Genomic DNA, 17,827 nt, shown 5'->3' on the forward strand with positions numbered 1-17,827 from the left:
GTTAAATAAGTAAAAATTACGAAAAATACGTGTCTATCTACTTTAGACTTTTAGAAACACATAATATGTTTTATTTTTAGAACTCTAAGTACATACTTGTATAAAATCTCGGCAAAATTTTAAATGTCTTGAAGTTTCACTAATAATAGTTCAATCACAAAGTTTTTAATAGTTTATACGCTTTTAAGGAAAATATATTTTAATTAGATGGTTTAAACAGTTTTAAAATGTTTTGTTATCAAAAGTTTTACACGATGTCTCAAATTGGAAACGAGTCAAAATTGTACACAGACAAAATTGCAAGAAAATAATTTTGCACCAAGGGTCAGTTTTGCACGAGAGTAAAAAAAAAACAGAAAAAATATAAATGTTATTATAAAAAATACGAAAACCATAAATGAATAAGTAAAAATAAATCAATTAAAAAGAAAAAATAGCTACCGACCGAGGGTAAGGGTTAGGGGTAACAATGATAGTAAAAAAAAAGATAACAAAAAAAATAATAATAATAAATAAGTTACCGACCGAGGGTAAGGATTAGGGGTAACAGTGATAGTAAAAAAAAACTTAATTTAAAAAAAAATTAAATTACTAGAAAAAAAAAATTAGAAAAAGTTCAACACGTGCAAAAATGTCTCTGTGCAGAATTGTCTGCCCGTGCAAATGTGTCTTCGTGCAATTTTATCCTCTCGTGTAAAAGTGTCTCTGTGCAGAAGTATCTTCGTGTCATTTTATACTCTCGTGCAATTTTGTCCCCTCGTGCAATTTTGTACGCTCGTTCAAATTTGACAGCTACCCCTTAAATTAATTGTACATTTTGGACACTTTACACTAATCAATTATCTTTAGTATATAAAAATAATTACAAAACTTGTATTACAATTTTTACATACCATGTAAAAACTATACGTATGATATCATATCACATTATTATTCAATTAGCAAGAAAATAACTAAAACATAATATTTTTTAGTACGTAAATGGTAAATAATTTCTTCTTCAAACAGTTGTTTGTCTGTCAACAAAAACGAACAGTTTTACGTAGTATGTAAATATCAAAGTTAAAACTTTCTTTAGAAAAAGCATGAGAGGAAAAAAACGTATGCAAGATTTATCTCTTTATCAGTTTATTTTATCTATAAATATACCTTTAACGGGGATAGGTCTAATATGCATGAAGACATTTTTGCACGAAGGGTCACTTTTGCATGAAAGTCACTTTTGCACGAAGTGTCATTTTTGTACAAGAGTATAAAGAATATACAAAAAATGTTTAAATAAATAAAATAACTACTCAATAAAAAAAGCAAGAAAAAACGTTACTGACCGAGGGTAAGGGTTAGGTGTCACAGTGATAGAAAGAAAAAAAAAAAAATAATATAGAAATTATTAATAAAAATTTAAAAAAAACAAGAAAACTTAAACAATTGATAGAAATGATTTAATAAACAATCAAAAATGCAGAAAAAAAATTTACCGACCGAGGGTAAGAGTTAGAGAAAGTGATAGTAGAAATTAAAAATACCATTTTAAAAAAGAAATAAGAAAAATAAGAAAAACTAATAAAATAAAAATTAAAAAATTCGTATAAAAATGTCTTCGTGCAAATGTGACCCTTCGTACAAAAGTAATCCCTCGCGCAAAATTATCTTCATGCAAAATTGACCCTTTGTGCAAAAGTTTTCCTTCGTGCATATTTGACACCTACCCATAATTTACATACAGCAACAAAAGTTTAAATTTAATACTTTTTTTTATTAGTAATTATTTTCACTCATGTATTTTTACAGTAATAAAGTTTTTGCGGTTTAATTTTTTGCAGCTTTTAAGAAATTAATCAAAGCAAACATTTTATATCTCCAACTCTTTTAATTATAATAGTTATTTTTTAAACAAGGTACCTCTGTCTCGAATACTAACACATATTTTAAATACTTTAATTTTTAGTTTAGTTTTTGAAATAGGACTCTTTTAAAATTAATCTTTCTAGCTGTTAAAAATAATAAGGCATACTTTACAAATAATTCTTTTATAAGTTGGTTTTTATTTAGTTACAGAAAAAATTATTCATTTTGAACTTGTTTTATGATGTGTTTAAAGCATGCTTTCTTCAATTTTCAATAACTGCACAATAGGATAGGGTATATACTCAACAAAAATTAATATATTTTTTTTAATTTACTACCGTTTTGTTCTATAATTCTTTTTTCTGATCATCTACAGTTTTTATTTCGCATCTTTTTAGGTATGTCTTCTTAATCGCTAAACTTTTCATTAAAAAAATTAAATAGCTTAAAAAGAGTCGTCTTATTTACCTTAACTTTTTTGAACAAAACTTTAATGTTTAAGAAGTTTTTTAATAGAGTTTTTTTATGCATACTAAAACTTGAATAAATTTAGTTAGATACTTTTTTGTTTTTTTCAACTTAATCATTCTATCAATAATGTGGAATAACAGATATACTGTCTTTTTTATATATAAAAAATGTTCAAGCAGAAGCATTTTAAATTATAAAGAGTTGCTTTTATGAATTTTTGAAAAAAAAAAGCAAAAGGTACATAAAAATTACAAGGAGTCTCCTAGTTTTAAGTTGAAACTGTTGTTATTTAAAATTGGTTGTTTTATGATTAAAATATTAAGACTTTGCCTACGGATAATATATATTAATAATTTTTTTTTTAGATATTCAGACGAAATATAGAATAAAGACTTAATTTGAGTAAAAGTTTCTACAAACGTGTTTATTATTATGTTTTATCTAAAATGTAAAAAAAAAAAGCGTACAAACATTCAAAATAGAAATGGTGGTCCATGGTTATCAAACGATTATTCTTTGTCGCCTTTTTTAGACAAAATCCTAAATTCTTAAAAAAAACCCTTAACATTTAAGCTGCTCTTGTTTTCGGTAACAAATTTATTTGCAAAGGTGAAAATTAGAAGTTAAAACTTCATTAAGCAACAATTTATTTTGAATTTTGAGCTTTAAAAATACTTCTAAAAACTTTATGTTTGTCAGTAGAGAAAAAAAATGAATCAGTAGTATAACTCAGCTAGTTTAATGCCAAACATACGGCTGAGTCGCTTTTGTTAAGCTTAGATTATTCAAGCAGTTAAAATACAGAACATGATTTTTAAACTAGAAAGTCACTTTTAACTAGAATTATCATAGAATTATTAGCAACCATGTGAAGCATATTTTTCACGTTCGTAGATAAGAGTGTGTTTATGCTGATGATCGCAAAACTATTCATGTTTGTTTTGTGCAACATCTTACTAAAATCTTACGTAGTATGTTATGTAATGTGTAAGCACACGTATTATAACTTAAACAAAAGCTTTGCTTATTTGTTTTTAAGTAGAGTCAAACTGTATTGAAAATTAAAGCAATTTGTAAGAGTTAACACACTATCATTAAAAGTATCTGATGTTTTAAATAATCAAGTTATATAATTGTGTCCACAAACTCTTAAAATAAAATAAAAAAACTTTAGATTAACCTTTTTAATAATGTAGTTAACTTAAAATCACATTAAGAATTGTATTTATTAAATAAACATAACAGAGAGAAAATTTTATTTTATGTTACTAGTTATTTGGGACACGTTCAAAATCAACCCAGTCGAATTCGAGAACCGCTTACCGATCGAGAGTAAGGGTTAGGAATAACAGTTAGTAAACAAAATAAATAATAAATAAAAAAGATGCAAACAATATATAAAATAGATTAGTAAACAAAGAAATAAAAATCGAATGGATTTTTAACGCAGGTGGATTTCGATAGTATACCAGTTACTTAGTCTCAAATATTAGTAACAGATATACAATTTATAAAGACTCATATTATATATAATAACCTTTTTTACCAAAACATTGATTTTATGTTATGTTATAAATATTGTATAAGCAGGTGAACAAACCTTTAATAAACGTTTTATTTTGCACATGCTCTATATGTTTGATATTAAAAAAAAAGGCTTTCAAACTATCTATTATGGTTTGCAAAAAAATTTTAAAGCATACAAAAACTTGAATTATTTTATTAGCTTACTGTAATTGTTATTTTTTTCGTGTGTTCGCTATCACTGTGTAAAGTTTATTAAGTAGATACAAACTTATTTGTTTGTATAACTATCAGTGGCTTTAAATTAAAACTATAGACGGAAAAAGATTATCTCAACTAAAAGTTTTATTAGCAATACTTATTTCGCACTCGTCTATTTTTAAGAAACGTATATTTACTTAGTTTTTAATGTTGAATGTCTGCAAGACTTGGTCTAACAATAATTGTTTTACATTTATGTTACCTGAAATGTTATTTCATGCACATTTTAGAAACAACAAACTATTCTAAAATTTTTACAGGCAATATTTGTATGTTGAAAAATTAAATGTTTTTATTTATTTTTTGGCTCCAAACTTTCCAACCAATCTCTAATGCTTCAGGTTAAGCAACAAAGCTTATAAAAAAAAAAAAAGATTTTTTTTTTGCTTTCTGGTGCGTACAATTTACCACAATACTCCTATTTAGCTCATCACAAAACAAACGAGATGAAGGTATTTAGCGGATCATTTCTGAGTATTATTTTTAAATTTGGTAACTAACCAACCTAAATAGGATTAGTACAGTAGGTTCATAACGGTTTAAGTAAATACAAAAACCGAAAGGTTTTTTTTATACTAGATCCAAGGACCATTTAATTTAGGCGCTTTTTTGTCGTTAAATAAACAATACAGTTGTTTGAAATATTTATTTGAAGAACATGATTAAATAAGTTTGCTGGTGGTTGTATTCAAGGGGTCGCTAAACTGTGGCCCGCAGACCAAATGCAGCCCTAAAAACCAAAATTTTCTGCCTGCAAGGTAATTTTTAGTTCAAAATATACCTTTTTAAAGTATTTTAAAAGAAAAGAATTTCAATATTAGCTAATAATTAGGTTTTTAATTTAATCATTATTCATTACCAGTGCTCTACTATTGCTTACCTTATCATGTTTTTAGTACAAAATAGTGTTTTTTATTGATTAATACAAAAACTTTAAAACATCTTCGTACGCGGAAGACTTTTCCAAGGTAAATCAGCCCACGACTTGTAAAAGTTTGCTGACCACTGTTGTATTCAAAGGTTTTGTTTCTAAGATTGATAATTACCTTTTTACTATTAGAATTTGTTCATAGACAATATATAAAGCATATAAAAACGTTGTTGGTATTTTATGAATCATAATCACTTGTTTTGTTGAATTAAGTAAATATTTTTAAATATATATTAAGACTATTTTTTAGTGCTCCTTTATAGCATTTGATATTAAAAATAGGCAAAAAGCTCCAAAAGCATAAAACTAATAAATTATTATGAAAAATGAAATATGAACTTTGATATCAATAATAGTATGTAGTACACATACACTTCATATAAATGTTTTATTGCTATTCATCATAAATAAACAATGAATTAATTACTTTTAAAAACTAGTTACAGTAACAATAAAAACTTGCTGACAAATATGACAAAAGTACAATTATTATAACTATTTAACTTGAACATACGATACTATAAAAGTTTCTCTTTAAAAGAAACATTTTTAAAGAGAAAATAAACTTGAATGCTATAAGCAATTATGATAAAATCTTTAACTTTATTCTCCCATAAGTCCATGAAAAAAAAATACAAAGCATAATTATAAAAAGTTTTTATCTTCAAATTATATTCCTATAGTTTTTTTTTTAAAGACTACCATACTAACAACTATATAGACTTTTTCAACTTTTAGCCCTAAAGAAAATACATTGCTATTTATATTTTATCTCATTTTAGAATAATTTTACTAAAAAAGATAATTTATACGTACAACTTTTTTATTGGCGACGTCTAACCCTTGTGTAAACAAAACGTCACATATCAATGAATGGGCAGAACAAATAGCTGTCAAGTATGTAAATGCTACTCCATTTGGTATTCCAATTATGCAATAAATCTCAATAACCACTTCTGAGAAAATTTTACCGGCTAAATGTCAATTTATTTTAAAAAGTGCATAATCACGCACTGACCGTTACACAGTGGCCGTACAATAGAAAAGAAAGTGCAATGACCTCATTTGTACGTGTCATTTTGCTGTTTATGTATTGCGTCATTTTTACGGACCATGACTTTGGCACATCAAGTGGCGTAGTTGACAAGGGTGGTATAAAAAGCGAGCTAAGATAGTCAGATTTAAGTTTTACGAAAAACGATAAAAGCTACTTGTAGATGAAATTTAGATACTCGTATTCAATACAATATACTTCTAGTATGCAACATTTCAATCTTTACTTTTTTTACGAGTAGTTCGTAAATTTGTAGCTGAAAATAGTCTATTAATTTATTAAAATACACATTGTAAAATAAAGTAAGACTTGTTAAATAATTATATAATTACTTGTTTTAGATAAAACTTTAATTACTTAAATTAATATAGTTTTTAATTCTATTTATGATTGATTTAAATTGTCTACATTTTAAACAAACTAAAACTTAGATTTCAAGTATATACTAAACAGAAAAGTTATACTAAATATCTTTAACAGAATTATAGATAAATTGAACCAAAATGACCTATTATACGAAGCAATCTCTTGTTCTTCTTATATCAGTGATGTTAGTAATTTGTTGTTGCGAAGGAAAAAGTCTAAAGTCTTCTCGTGTTAGTGAATCTAAAACCTCAGACAAGTCTGATGGAAGTAAAATGGTTCCTGTACATTTAAAAGAGCAAAGACACAAAAAGGTAAATGTTAAAAGTAACGAACTTGTTAATTTTTACTAATTATTGTTATAACCATTTAAAGTATTTGTTTTATAGCGTTTAGAAAGAAGTTACAAGATTAAAAATATTTATACAAAAAAAAAGTATTTAACTAGCTGAAATACTTCACATCAATATTGATTGTAAAACGTGTACTAGATTGTTTGTATAAAAATGTTTCTTTTTAAGTTTGAAAGAGTTTACAAAAATATTTTTTATGTAAATTGAACAATATTTCAGCACAGCCACACGAATCGACATAACAAGCAAAAAAGTCTATACCAGAAGCTCTTAGCTGAGAGAAAAAGAAAACTAAGTAGTTCGTCAAGTAAAAAAATTAATAATCTGCAAAAAAGAAAAACTCTTTCAAGACGGAAAAGAGTTGCTGAAAATGAGCTATTACATATTTTAAGAAAGTTACAGCAGCGAAAGTTCTTTAACAGCTTAGAAAACGAAATTATGAATCAAATGTTAGGAAATAATTACTAATAACTGTAACAAAAACAATGAAAGTAAAAGTATTAGTTTGTATATTTGCCCAGTGCTGTTTTAAAAAACTTAGCTTAATGCTACTACGATATTGTTTATTTTTGTTTTTTTTTTGTTTTTTTTTTATAAGTAATTGACTTTGCTACTGTCAACAACAATCATACCATTTTTAGTAATTTAAATGTCTGTTTAAAAAGCTGTAAGTAAAATCTTTTAAAGCCTATTGTTTTTACTTTCTTTATAACTTAAAAAAAAATTATGTTAGAAAATCTTTATTTTTTTAAAGAAGTATACTTGTTTTTTAGTCTATTGATTTTTTTTTCTTTACTAGACTATCTAATATTAGTAACATAAAAATAATAACTAAAAATTTATTTCAAAACTTTTTATAAATAAAATTGTGATAAAATGCATCAACTCTTTATTTTAAAACTAATTCATACCAACAATTGTTTAGTTGTTTTTTTTTACTTTATTTAAATTTATAAAACATTCTGTTTTTTAAATAAACAAGCTAAAAATATTCTTTTTGAATTTTATTGAAAAATAGTAATGTTCTTTGAACTTTTATACAACGTAAAAATTAAATTTAAAAGTTTATGATTATTTTTAATAAAAAAATCCTTTTACCTAAAAAACCTTTTTTTTTTCATAGAAAAAACTTTTCAATAAAAACGTACTTTTACTTGAATCTATAAACAAAAATGAATGTATAGTACTCTATAAGCAACTTATGTGATAAACTTTTTTAAACTCTCAAAAAACAAAAAATAAACTACAATAAAACTGCGGTCTTAAGTTAGTTAATAGTTTTTAGTTAAGTTAGTACCTTAATTGATGCACTAACTTTTAAAGACATTAATCTAATAAGTAAATTCATTTTCACACAACATTTTTTTTTCCTTTAACCAATAACTTTTTATAAAACGACTTAAAAGCCTCCTAAAAATGTTTATAATTTTTTCGCGCTTATTATCTTATCAACTAATTTAAGAATAGACTCTTTAAGAAAGTTTTGTAAACACTATTAGTATCGTTTTAAAACTCAAAAAAGTTACAACCTTAGATGCTTAGTGTAAAAGAAGTATTATATTTAACATGAGTTTGCTTTTTTAAGCTTATTGACTTAAGAATTAATTTAGTCGAATTCTACAATTAAGTTCTTACTTTTCCTTTACGCTTAAGCATTAAATTGATTTCAAGTTTAGTTAAGAATTAATTTTTTTTAACTGTTTGTTTAATATTTAAGTTACCTATTTTATTGTCTTAAAGCAAACCATCTATTTTATAACGTTTAACCGTTAAACCGTAAGTGTACAGCACAACTTTAAAAAAGATTTATTATTTCTATCTTTTTATTTTTAGCTTTTAGTTCTTTAAATTTTATTTACTAAACTTTGAAAACTTAATAGATAATTAACAATTCGTACATACACTTTTACAACACTTAGGCCGATCAGACTTTAGTTTTTATTTTTTAAATTCTTGTCCTGAACATAATTTGTTTTATCTAAAAAAATTTCATCAAAAAAAAAATATCTACTACCCTCAACTTTATTAAACATTAGATGTTAAAACTTTTAGCTTCTGTTTCAAAACAATATTTTTTTTGTTTTTCAGTTTTTGTACCAAATTTTAAGCATTAGCTAAAAAGTAATGATTCAATTATAATTATATCCTCCATGGCTTTTATACTTTGTAAAAACCATTTGTTTTATGCACTGATGAGCTATATAAGCGAACTTTGTTGTTAAAATAACTTTAAAAAAACCTATGTTTATTCATTTTCATGAAGTAGAGATCGCTTACTGTTTTGCTATCAATTAAAATTTCTATAAGTAAAAGTATGCCTAAATGCTTTGGTATTTAAAGTAGATTTTTAAAAACGCATTTTTTTAAATATTAATCTTACAATGTACAAGTAGTATGTTATTCAACAAAAAAAAATTTCTTGCTGTTCGTGGATAAAAATTGCTGTAATAAAATAAGCTAGTATAGGGATCGGCAGAATTAAACATGCGAGATACTTTTCCGGTAAAAAAATACTTTTATAAAACAAAAAAAAAATTGTAAAAATTTACTATTAGTTCTTATTTAAGAGCTTTTTTACGGATTCTCTACTAAAATGCTAGTTTTATCCCAATTTAAAAAAAAAATAGTAATTTTTTTACTAGTTATAATATTTATTTTAAACTATATCGACCCACGGAAGACTTTTTTCTATATAGTGAGGTACGCGAACAACTTTTTCTAAAAAAATTGTTGCTTATAAAAGATTGAGGACCACTTAAAAAGCATTTTTAATAATTATAAAATGTTTAAGTACATTTTACATAACAAATTAAAATGCTAAACTAAGTAATAAAATATAACACAACTGTAATAATCATCTAAATAAGCATACGTATAATCAGTATAAATTATACAAAGTAAACAAAATAGTCAAATTAACAAACACAAGAGTGGTTTATAAAACCAATAAACTATTCAAAATAAATAGTAAAAAATATCCGCCCACAACTTTAGTCATGCAATCCATGTATGTTTTTGTAAACAAATATATTACGTAGAACAATCAAAAGTATAAAAGTTAAAGTCTTCAAAAAATTTACCTAGCAAAATCAAATTGTAAAATAATAAAAACGACATTGGGAGGTACAGAGCGTTATTTAAAGTAACTCAGCAATCGGTCAAAATTTAACTAACAGTTCCAACTTTTTTTAGATTAAATTACGGATAACTTCAAAGTAATACAAACAAAAAAAGCAAAATTATTCATCTAAAAGATTAGAATTAATTTACGTTTTAAGCCCAAAACGTAAACTCTGTAGGCAAAAGAAGTTAGTTTACTCGACGAATTTGTTCGCTTCGTTGAATGAACACTGATGTTATAAATGCTTTATTTTGTTGATTATTAGAAGTAACGTTTAAAAATTTGGTCCAAGGACCTCGTGCACGAAAAACCTTTCGGTTATTGAATAATGCATAGATTAATTATTACAGTTGTGTTATTGTTTATTTAACGACACAAATACGCTCAAAAAGTTTGGTCCAAGGACCTGGTGCACGAAAGAACCTTTTAGTTATTGAGTTGTACACCAGAACAGTTTAATGTCATGTCCAGGACATTTTATTAGTAACTTTGTTTTTAAAAGTTATTATGTAAAATATGTTTAAATGATTCTGCTTAATTTCGCTACTACTGTGGTGTACGACTCGATAACCGAAAGGTTCCTTTGTACACCAGGTCCTTAAACCAAATTTTTAAGTGCTTTTCTATCGTTCAATAAACAATAATACTAGCTAATTTTATTACAGCAATTTTTATCCGAAATTTAAACACTGAAGAGCGTTGAACAAAAACAGTTTTTTTTTTGTGTCAAACTCATTTCTAGATTAAACTTATTTGTGAAATGTTTTTTTGAATAAACTATTCTTAGGATTAAATATTTTAAAACTGGTTATAAAAACTTAATATTGGCTGTTAAATTACTAAAAAATAATTTTTGCGCTGCAATGTTGTAGCAATTACAGTTAAATATATTACTGATAGCAAAACCTAGCTTGTTAACTACAAATAAAATACTATTTACTAATTATCAAAGAGTTATTGTTAATTTGTTTAGTTTCAAGTATAAAAAATATTAATAAACTACTGAGTAATATTTGCTACAAATGTACATAAACTTAAGCAAATGTCACTGACGTCAAATTATTGTTCGTATTACTTTACAAGTATTGAACTTTATTTAGCATTGAGTTTTCCTATATATATTTGTTTAGTAACAAACATTAAGAAAAATTAATTACCAGTGATTTTTTTAAAATGATACGTTATTTTTTTCTATACATTACAACTTTATTTAAGAGAACTTTTATAAGAACTTATTATAGGAAAAAAAAATTAAATTGGATACAAGTTTATTTACTTAATAACTAATAATAAACGGCACTTTGTTTTTACAGATTTACCACCAATATCTAATATCCCCTCTTCAATTGTAACGTTAAGCAAAATTAAAGAAAGCTCATCAAGTGTAACTTCAGCTACCCCTTTGAGGAATAACACAAAATTAGAGAAAAATAGAATTATTTTCTTAATTAAAAAAAAACTTTTAGTGGCTCGTTATTTGGCAAACACCCACAAGTCTAAATCTCAACATTAAAGACAACAATGATAAAATCCTGATACTAAAATCCAAAATGTAAGTATGCACCAAAAATGCACACCAAAAACTTGAATATTTAACTTAATATCATAACAGAATTAGTTAATACATATTTATACATGTAATATAATTAAATTTCAGCAAATCAAATTTTGTCAACGAGAAATGTGTTAGATTTTGGGTTTAGAGCAGGCACACGACAGATATATCTCACAGTATAATTTTAAAGTGTTTGAAAAAATGTACATAGTGTTTAAAGAAAATAAAAATAATGCTGACACTTTACTTAAGCATCTAGAAAATACTGAAATATTTTTTTTCTGTTTGTTAAAATAAGTACAGCTACTTTACAAATTAACTTTTAGTAAAATACCTTTTTGCTGTTAACTAAAAACAGTTCAAATAGTTTTAAACTTATATATTTTTTTAAGTAAGTTATTCAATTTTATTTTTAAAGTAACCTATGTTTGAGAAGTATTTCAGATATGTAAGATCTATTAGTTAGAGCAAAAGATCCAGTTAGTTTTAGAAGCAGTATACAATATAATTTTTAATTTCTTTTAATAATAATTATTATAAACTGTTTTTATTTGAAAAACAATCTATTTAGTTATACATTGAATTGATAAGTACATAGAATCTTAAGTATCTATGTTAATATACCCCTTCATTTTTGAAACGTTTCTATCATTTAAATAGGTAGTTGAGACATTAATAAAAGCTATGTGCACATTTAAAAAAAGACTAGTTAAAAAGTGCACAAAAATTTAAATCGAAAATAACGTATAAACGTCAGGTTAAAATATGTTTTGTCATCTAAAATTGTCAATTCCCAGCTATTTTACAGTGGTTAGTTACTTTTGTAATTGTTTTTGAAAAATGTTATTATTAGTCGTTTTCTGCAGCATTAAAATAGACTTATTTGATATAAAACAAAAAAACAAATACGGGTAATAAATACACTTGAAAAGGCTTTCAAGAACTAAAAATTTTTTTTTAAATAAAACTCTAAGTTTTGTTTTCAAAAATTTTGCATATATTTTTTTTTGTTAATACTTAGTTTATACTCAAAAGAGTTTTCATAATACTTTAAGCTATTTGAATTCTAAACTATCGACACTATTTTAACGTATTAATATTTTTTAACTACTTACTTTGCAATATCGCAGTATGTCTTAAATTAATATTTTACAGATTACTTATTATTATAAAAGTTTGTACTTAAAAACAGATTGTTTTTTTTGTGCTTCTATTTACATTAAAAACTTTTACAGTAAAATCTAATACTTTTAATTAAAATGTATAGCATATTATTGCAATAAAGATACAAAACACTTGAACAAAACTTTTTTGAACAAAAATTTAGAAGTAATGTTGTTTAAATTAAAAAGACAAAAAATTGTTTGAAAACTATTTATCATCCAAGTCTAATATACATTATTCAATAAGCTTGTTTTAGCTAATTTAGTTCTGAAAAAATATTCTTAAAAAAATATTCAGATTTAGAGCTCTTACAAACAACTTTCAATCCAAATTAACTTTTAAATCACTCTTATTTTTTAGATTAATTTTAAGTACGTACAAGTAAGCGTATCATAACAATTTGGTTGTAAAAAATCTAAACTGTCTTAAATATAAGAATAAAATCACTTGAGTTTTACAACCGTTAAACAAAGTACACTTTTGAACTACTCTGTGCATTTTTATTTAAAAATTTATCAAGTACAAAAGAAAGTTTAAATGTTTTCAATCATTTTATAACTAATTCTTACAAAAAGCTTTCGGTACCTTCAAATCACACTTTATCTTTTACATATTAATCTTAGAAACAAGTTGTATAACAAGTTGTATAGTATAACTTTTCTGTCAATTTTCTACCTCGGTACCATTTTCAGCAACTTTTACTTTTTTAATGTTTAAACAGTTTTACATAAAGCTTTTTGAAAACCTAGTAAAATTAGACACTACTCAAATGTCTTATAGTGCAAGAAAAATATTGTATAAATAAATGTTCTCCTCATGTACATTACTTAAAATTACGAAAAAATATTTTTTAAGTTTGTTTATTAAGCTACAGTAAAGAGGTAGCAGTAATACGACATAATAAATAAACCAACAAAGTAGCTACAACAAAAAAATAAATATTAAATACAAGCGAAAAACAGTCGTGTCATATCTAAAAGCTTGGGAATTTCTACTGATGCAGCGAGCAACGCTGAACCGAATAACGAAAAGCAGAATGTCGAAGTTTCTCTTTCTATCGCTGTACTCTGTGAGGCCGCGCAGTTCTACTCCAAACTGCCACAGATGTCTCGAACGTTTTCTTCTACGACGATGCCCCTGCTGTTTGTGCACCAGCACTCGAAGTCAGTTGTGCACTGTGCATATTTTTAGAATTACTATTTAGCTCCTAGTCAACTTAGTTTAAATGTTCTACAGATTAGTACATGGAAATTGTTTAGTTAGGTGATAAAGTTATTTTTGTTTTAACTGCGCTTATTTTATAGCTTATTTGCAAAAGTTTTATTTTAAGTTTTTTTAAGTTATAAATACAATTTTAGTTACAAATAAATGATACACATGATAGAACAAACAAAGAGTACAATTACATGTAATTAAAGTTTTTTTATAAAACTTTTCGTTTCTTAGAACAAAAATTAATCATACCTGAGGAACAGTTGTTTCATACATACCCTCATCATCGCAATACGGCTTCCAGTTTTTCCTATGCTTATTTTCAATTGTTTCCCAGTGTTCGTAGTGGTCGTAACATGGTTCCTATAACGTTTTCAGTAAGGTAAGTGATTTATCATAACTAGCTCATAAGTAGTAAATTTTGTTTACTGTAGAATGTTTTATCCGCTAGCGTGCGATAATAGCCAGTACACTACCAACCTCTGAACTTGAAAATTTCTTTGGAATGTGGTTTTTATCAAAGGGGCTGCCAATTGGTGTTTCTTTTCTGTATTTTTCGTAATCACTTTCTTCTATCATCAATCCTGCCTTTTCAAGAAGGTCTATTTGTTCTTCGTCACCTGTAGATTTAAAAAGAAAAGTTATATTTCGATATGTTAACTATTTTGGTATCAAGTTATGATTATAACTATAGAAAACTTGGGAGTAGTTTAACAAATCGAGATAGTCAAAAGATTGTGTTTTAAGAAAAAACTTAACAAAAGCTCACTGTGTTTAATAAGATATACCTTTAAAAAAATGTTTTTACTTATAGTTATGCTTTTTTTTTGTAAAGTTCCTTGTTTTTTTCATCATTTAAAATTTACAAGCTTTCAGAAGTCTATACTTTTTATTTTCTTAAAAATTTTGAATTTTTGCCTTGGGTTATAGATTTAGTTAAAATAACTTTTTAATAGTGCATTTCTATCGCAATTAAGTTAGAGTATTATTTCAGGTTGTAACCTTGTGTTCTATAAAAAAAAAAATATTAATTGAAATGTGATAATTTAAAGACCAATTATTAGTAAGAACTATTCACTTCAACAGCCGTTTGATAATTATTGCTTGAATAGACTAACAACTTTTTCATATTTTGATCTATAGAAAAAAGTAAACAAATCAAACTTGTTTCATCCAAGTTCTTGTTGCCGTATCTGCGGCCATATTCAATCATCAAATCGAAAGCTTTTTTGTCCTGGCAAGCCGAAACATACAAGTCTGATCTGGTGTAAGGTGACAAGACTCTCGATGATTTGGTCGGATAGCAAACTAACCCATCGTCGCAAGGAACCAGCAAGTATTTGAAAGTGTCACATACTTCATCTGGTAATTTGTAAATTGTATAAGTACTAAAGTTGTGTAAATTTTTGTGAATGGTTCGACTAAATAAATGCTAAACGTTTTAGTTTTACAGTTAGAAATTTCAAAATTATTGTATACTAATATTTTTAGAATATATCTACCATTTATACTTATAATTACACTTTTGTTTAATGAAACAAGAGTCTTATGATTATTTTTATTTTATACTGATAACTTTTTAAAGCTTAAATTTCTTTTAACTTGATACTTACAAATCCATATTACCTTTTTCTATCACACAAAAGTCGCACTCGACTCCGTAGTACGTCATTTTCCTCACAGTCCTGCATCCTTCAGTGGTAAGCGGTTCGCAAATAGACTCGTCATAGGTTTTCGGAAGCCATATTGGCTCTTTGAGTATCTCCGGCTGCACTGCTACGTAGTCTTGGTCGTCAATCTCTTCTACTACGGGTTTGCCCGCAGCATACAAACAAAAAATCGAAACAATGAGGAGCGTGATTTTTAACATTTTTATCGATCAGTAATGTCTGTCAACAAAGTAGCGATGTAGTATTTTTTAATGATATGTTTGATGTTCTCTTAAACTTTGAAAGCTTTTATACATGTTAGATTTTTTCTCAACTTTTATGTCTATAACATATGCCTCTCTCAATTTCGAATGCGGCTACTTTGTCGCTCTCGTTTTGTCATCTTACGAGTTACGCTTGAGTAAGCAAAGTTTAATTGCGCGACAATATTGTTACTCGCTATAACTTAAACTTTTTTAACTTTAAAATGAATTAAGAAAAATCAGTAAGAAACTTATTCCTTATTTTTTCTTTTTTAACCATAATGTTTTCAATAATGTTACATAAAACAATAAAGTTATGTAAGTAAAGTTAATAAGATAAATGCTATTTAGAAAAAACTTATATAGTATTCGAGCAGATAATTTTTTCAGTAGTCGTTAAACTTTTTTAAATAGAAAATAAAATCAATCTAACTGTAAAACTCACTAAATTACACAAATTTGTTGTGTTTTGAGTAAATTTTTAACTCTTTATATATTTTTATTGGAAAACATTACTAAATAAACAATTCTTGTACTATCTTCCATAGAAAAATCTATAGAAATTAATATATTTTTTAAAGTTTATTATTTAGAATTAAGTGTAAAAGTATATAAATTGACTAACATTTTCAAAAAAATAGAGTACAATTCTGTTCACTATATAACAAAAGTATTGTAAGAGGCATTTTTAAAAGGTAGTTCGTGTGTACAAAAGAAATAATAGATTTAAAAAATACTATACTTAAAAAAATCACGTTAAGCTTTATCTAACTTTTGCTGCAGTATGCAAATGCTCCAACAAAAACAGTACATAAAAATAATTTTAATAATATAAAAATTTCAAAATTATTATTTTTCTATAAACTTTTTCTACAAACGATTTGTTGTAATTGTACTATTTTAAATTTTCTACTTAAATTCAAAAAATGTTAAGTTAAAGGTGTTTTAAATACTTGTAAATTTCTCGCACCCTTTAACAAAAATAGCACGCGTCACAATTGACAGTAAGTTAACTCATCACTGAATGTTCATTAACGAATAAAAAAAAAATTTTAGATTAGTAGTTTTCACGGTGTGCATAGAAATTATTTACTGTGCTCAGTAAATTTTCGTGAAATGAAAAGGCATTTTTAACACCTAATTATAACATAAGTCAAAGTTCTCAACACGTTATCTATATATTGAGAAACTAAAAACGTATAAATAAGTTATACGTTTTTAAACAATAATTAGTTTTCTCTTTTGTTTAGTGTGAAGATTAGTTGTTTTCTGGCAATTTTCTGTGCACAGCGTTTGAAAAATGTGAACCCACTGCTTTGATAGGTATTAATTTACCTTTAGTTTTTTCAGGATTAAAAAAAATAATAGTTTGCTATATATATAATAATAACATATATAATATATATAATATTGATACTAGCTTTTGTTAAAGCAATTTAATGTATAGCATTTTCTATGTTATAATTTTTCGTTTAGCTTAATAGTTTGATTAGATTTTACAGGTTTAAAAAAAATTTCATCAAAGTAGTAAAAACACATAGTATAAGTGCGAAAACTATAAGTAGTACGTTTTTTTTCATACAACTAAAGATATCTATGTTTTATTGCTTTCACGATTCCTTTTATTTATAATACTTTTATATTAGACATGAAAATCATGCTAAAAAGTGTTAACCAATGAGCGGGCTTCTAATCTAAAGGTTAAAAAGCCACCATGAACTGAGATTTGCTAGCATGATATATTGGCCGACTAACTTATACTTCCTTTACAGATGAACTTTGAAGCAATCAATTAACCGTTTCCGATAAAACTTACGGAAAACGTGACTGGCTTTCAGCCCGGCCCACATTTTTCGGCTCGTAATTCGTCAGATAACCTAATGATGCAACATGCCACCTACGATCAAAAGGCCAATGAAGAAAACTCATTTGAGCGGCGCGCAAAATTTGCTGTTTGATAAACAGGCCGCATCAAGATAGGCGCTGCAACACGCGAAGAGAGAAGCCAAGGTCACCAGTCGACGGCTCTTTTCATAAAATTTTCCGCTCGCGAGCGGC

At 25.9% G+C, this 17,827-nt stretch overlaps 1 protein-coding gene across 1 annotated transcript; it reads right to left on the minus strand.

The window, feature by feature from the left end:
- Positions 1 to 13,100: 13,100 nt before the first annotated feature.
- LOC145840597 (uncharacterized) lies at positions 13,101 to 15,798 on the minus strand. The gene is made up of 5 exons (XM_082947905.1): positions 15,484 to 15,798; positions 15,022 to 15,219; positions 14,338 to 14,477; positions 14,110 to 14,220; positions 13,101 to 13,820 (listed from the first exon to the last, which is right to left on the minus strand). Exons 1-5 carry the CDS (start codon positions 15,725 to 15,727, stop codon positions 13,731 to 13,733), a joined length of 783 nt encoding a protein of 260 aa, XP_082804031.1. The 5' UTR covers positions 15,728 to 15,798; the 3' UTR covers positions 13,101 to 13,730.
- Positions 15,799 to 17,827: the final 2,029 nt, after the last annotated feature.

Source organism: Thalia democratica, chromosome 7 (assembly GCF_965202585.1).
Source record: "Thalia democratica chromosome 7, ktThaDemo2.hap1.1, whole genome shotgun sequence".
NCBI lineage: Eukaryota > Metazoa > Chordata > Thaliacea > Salpida > Salpidae > Thalia > Thalia democratica.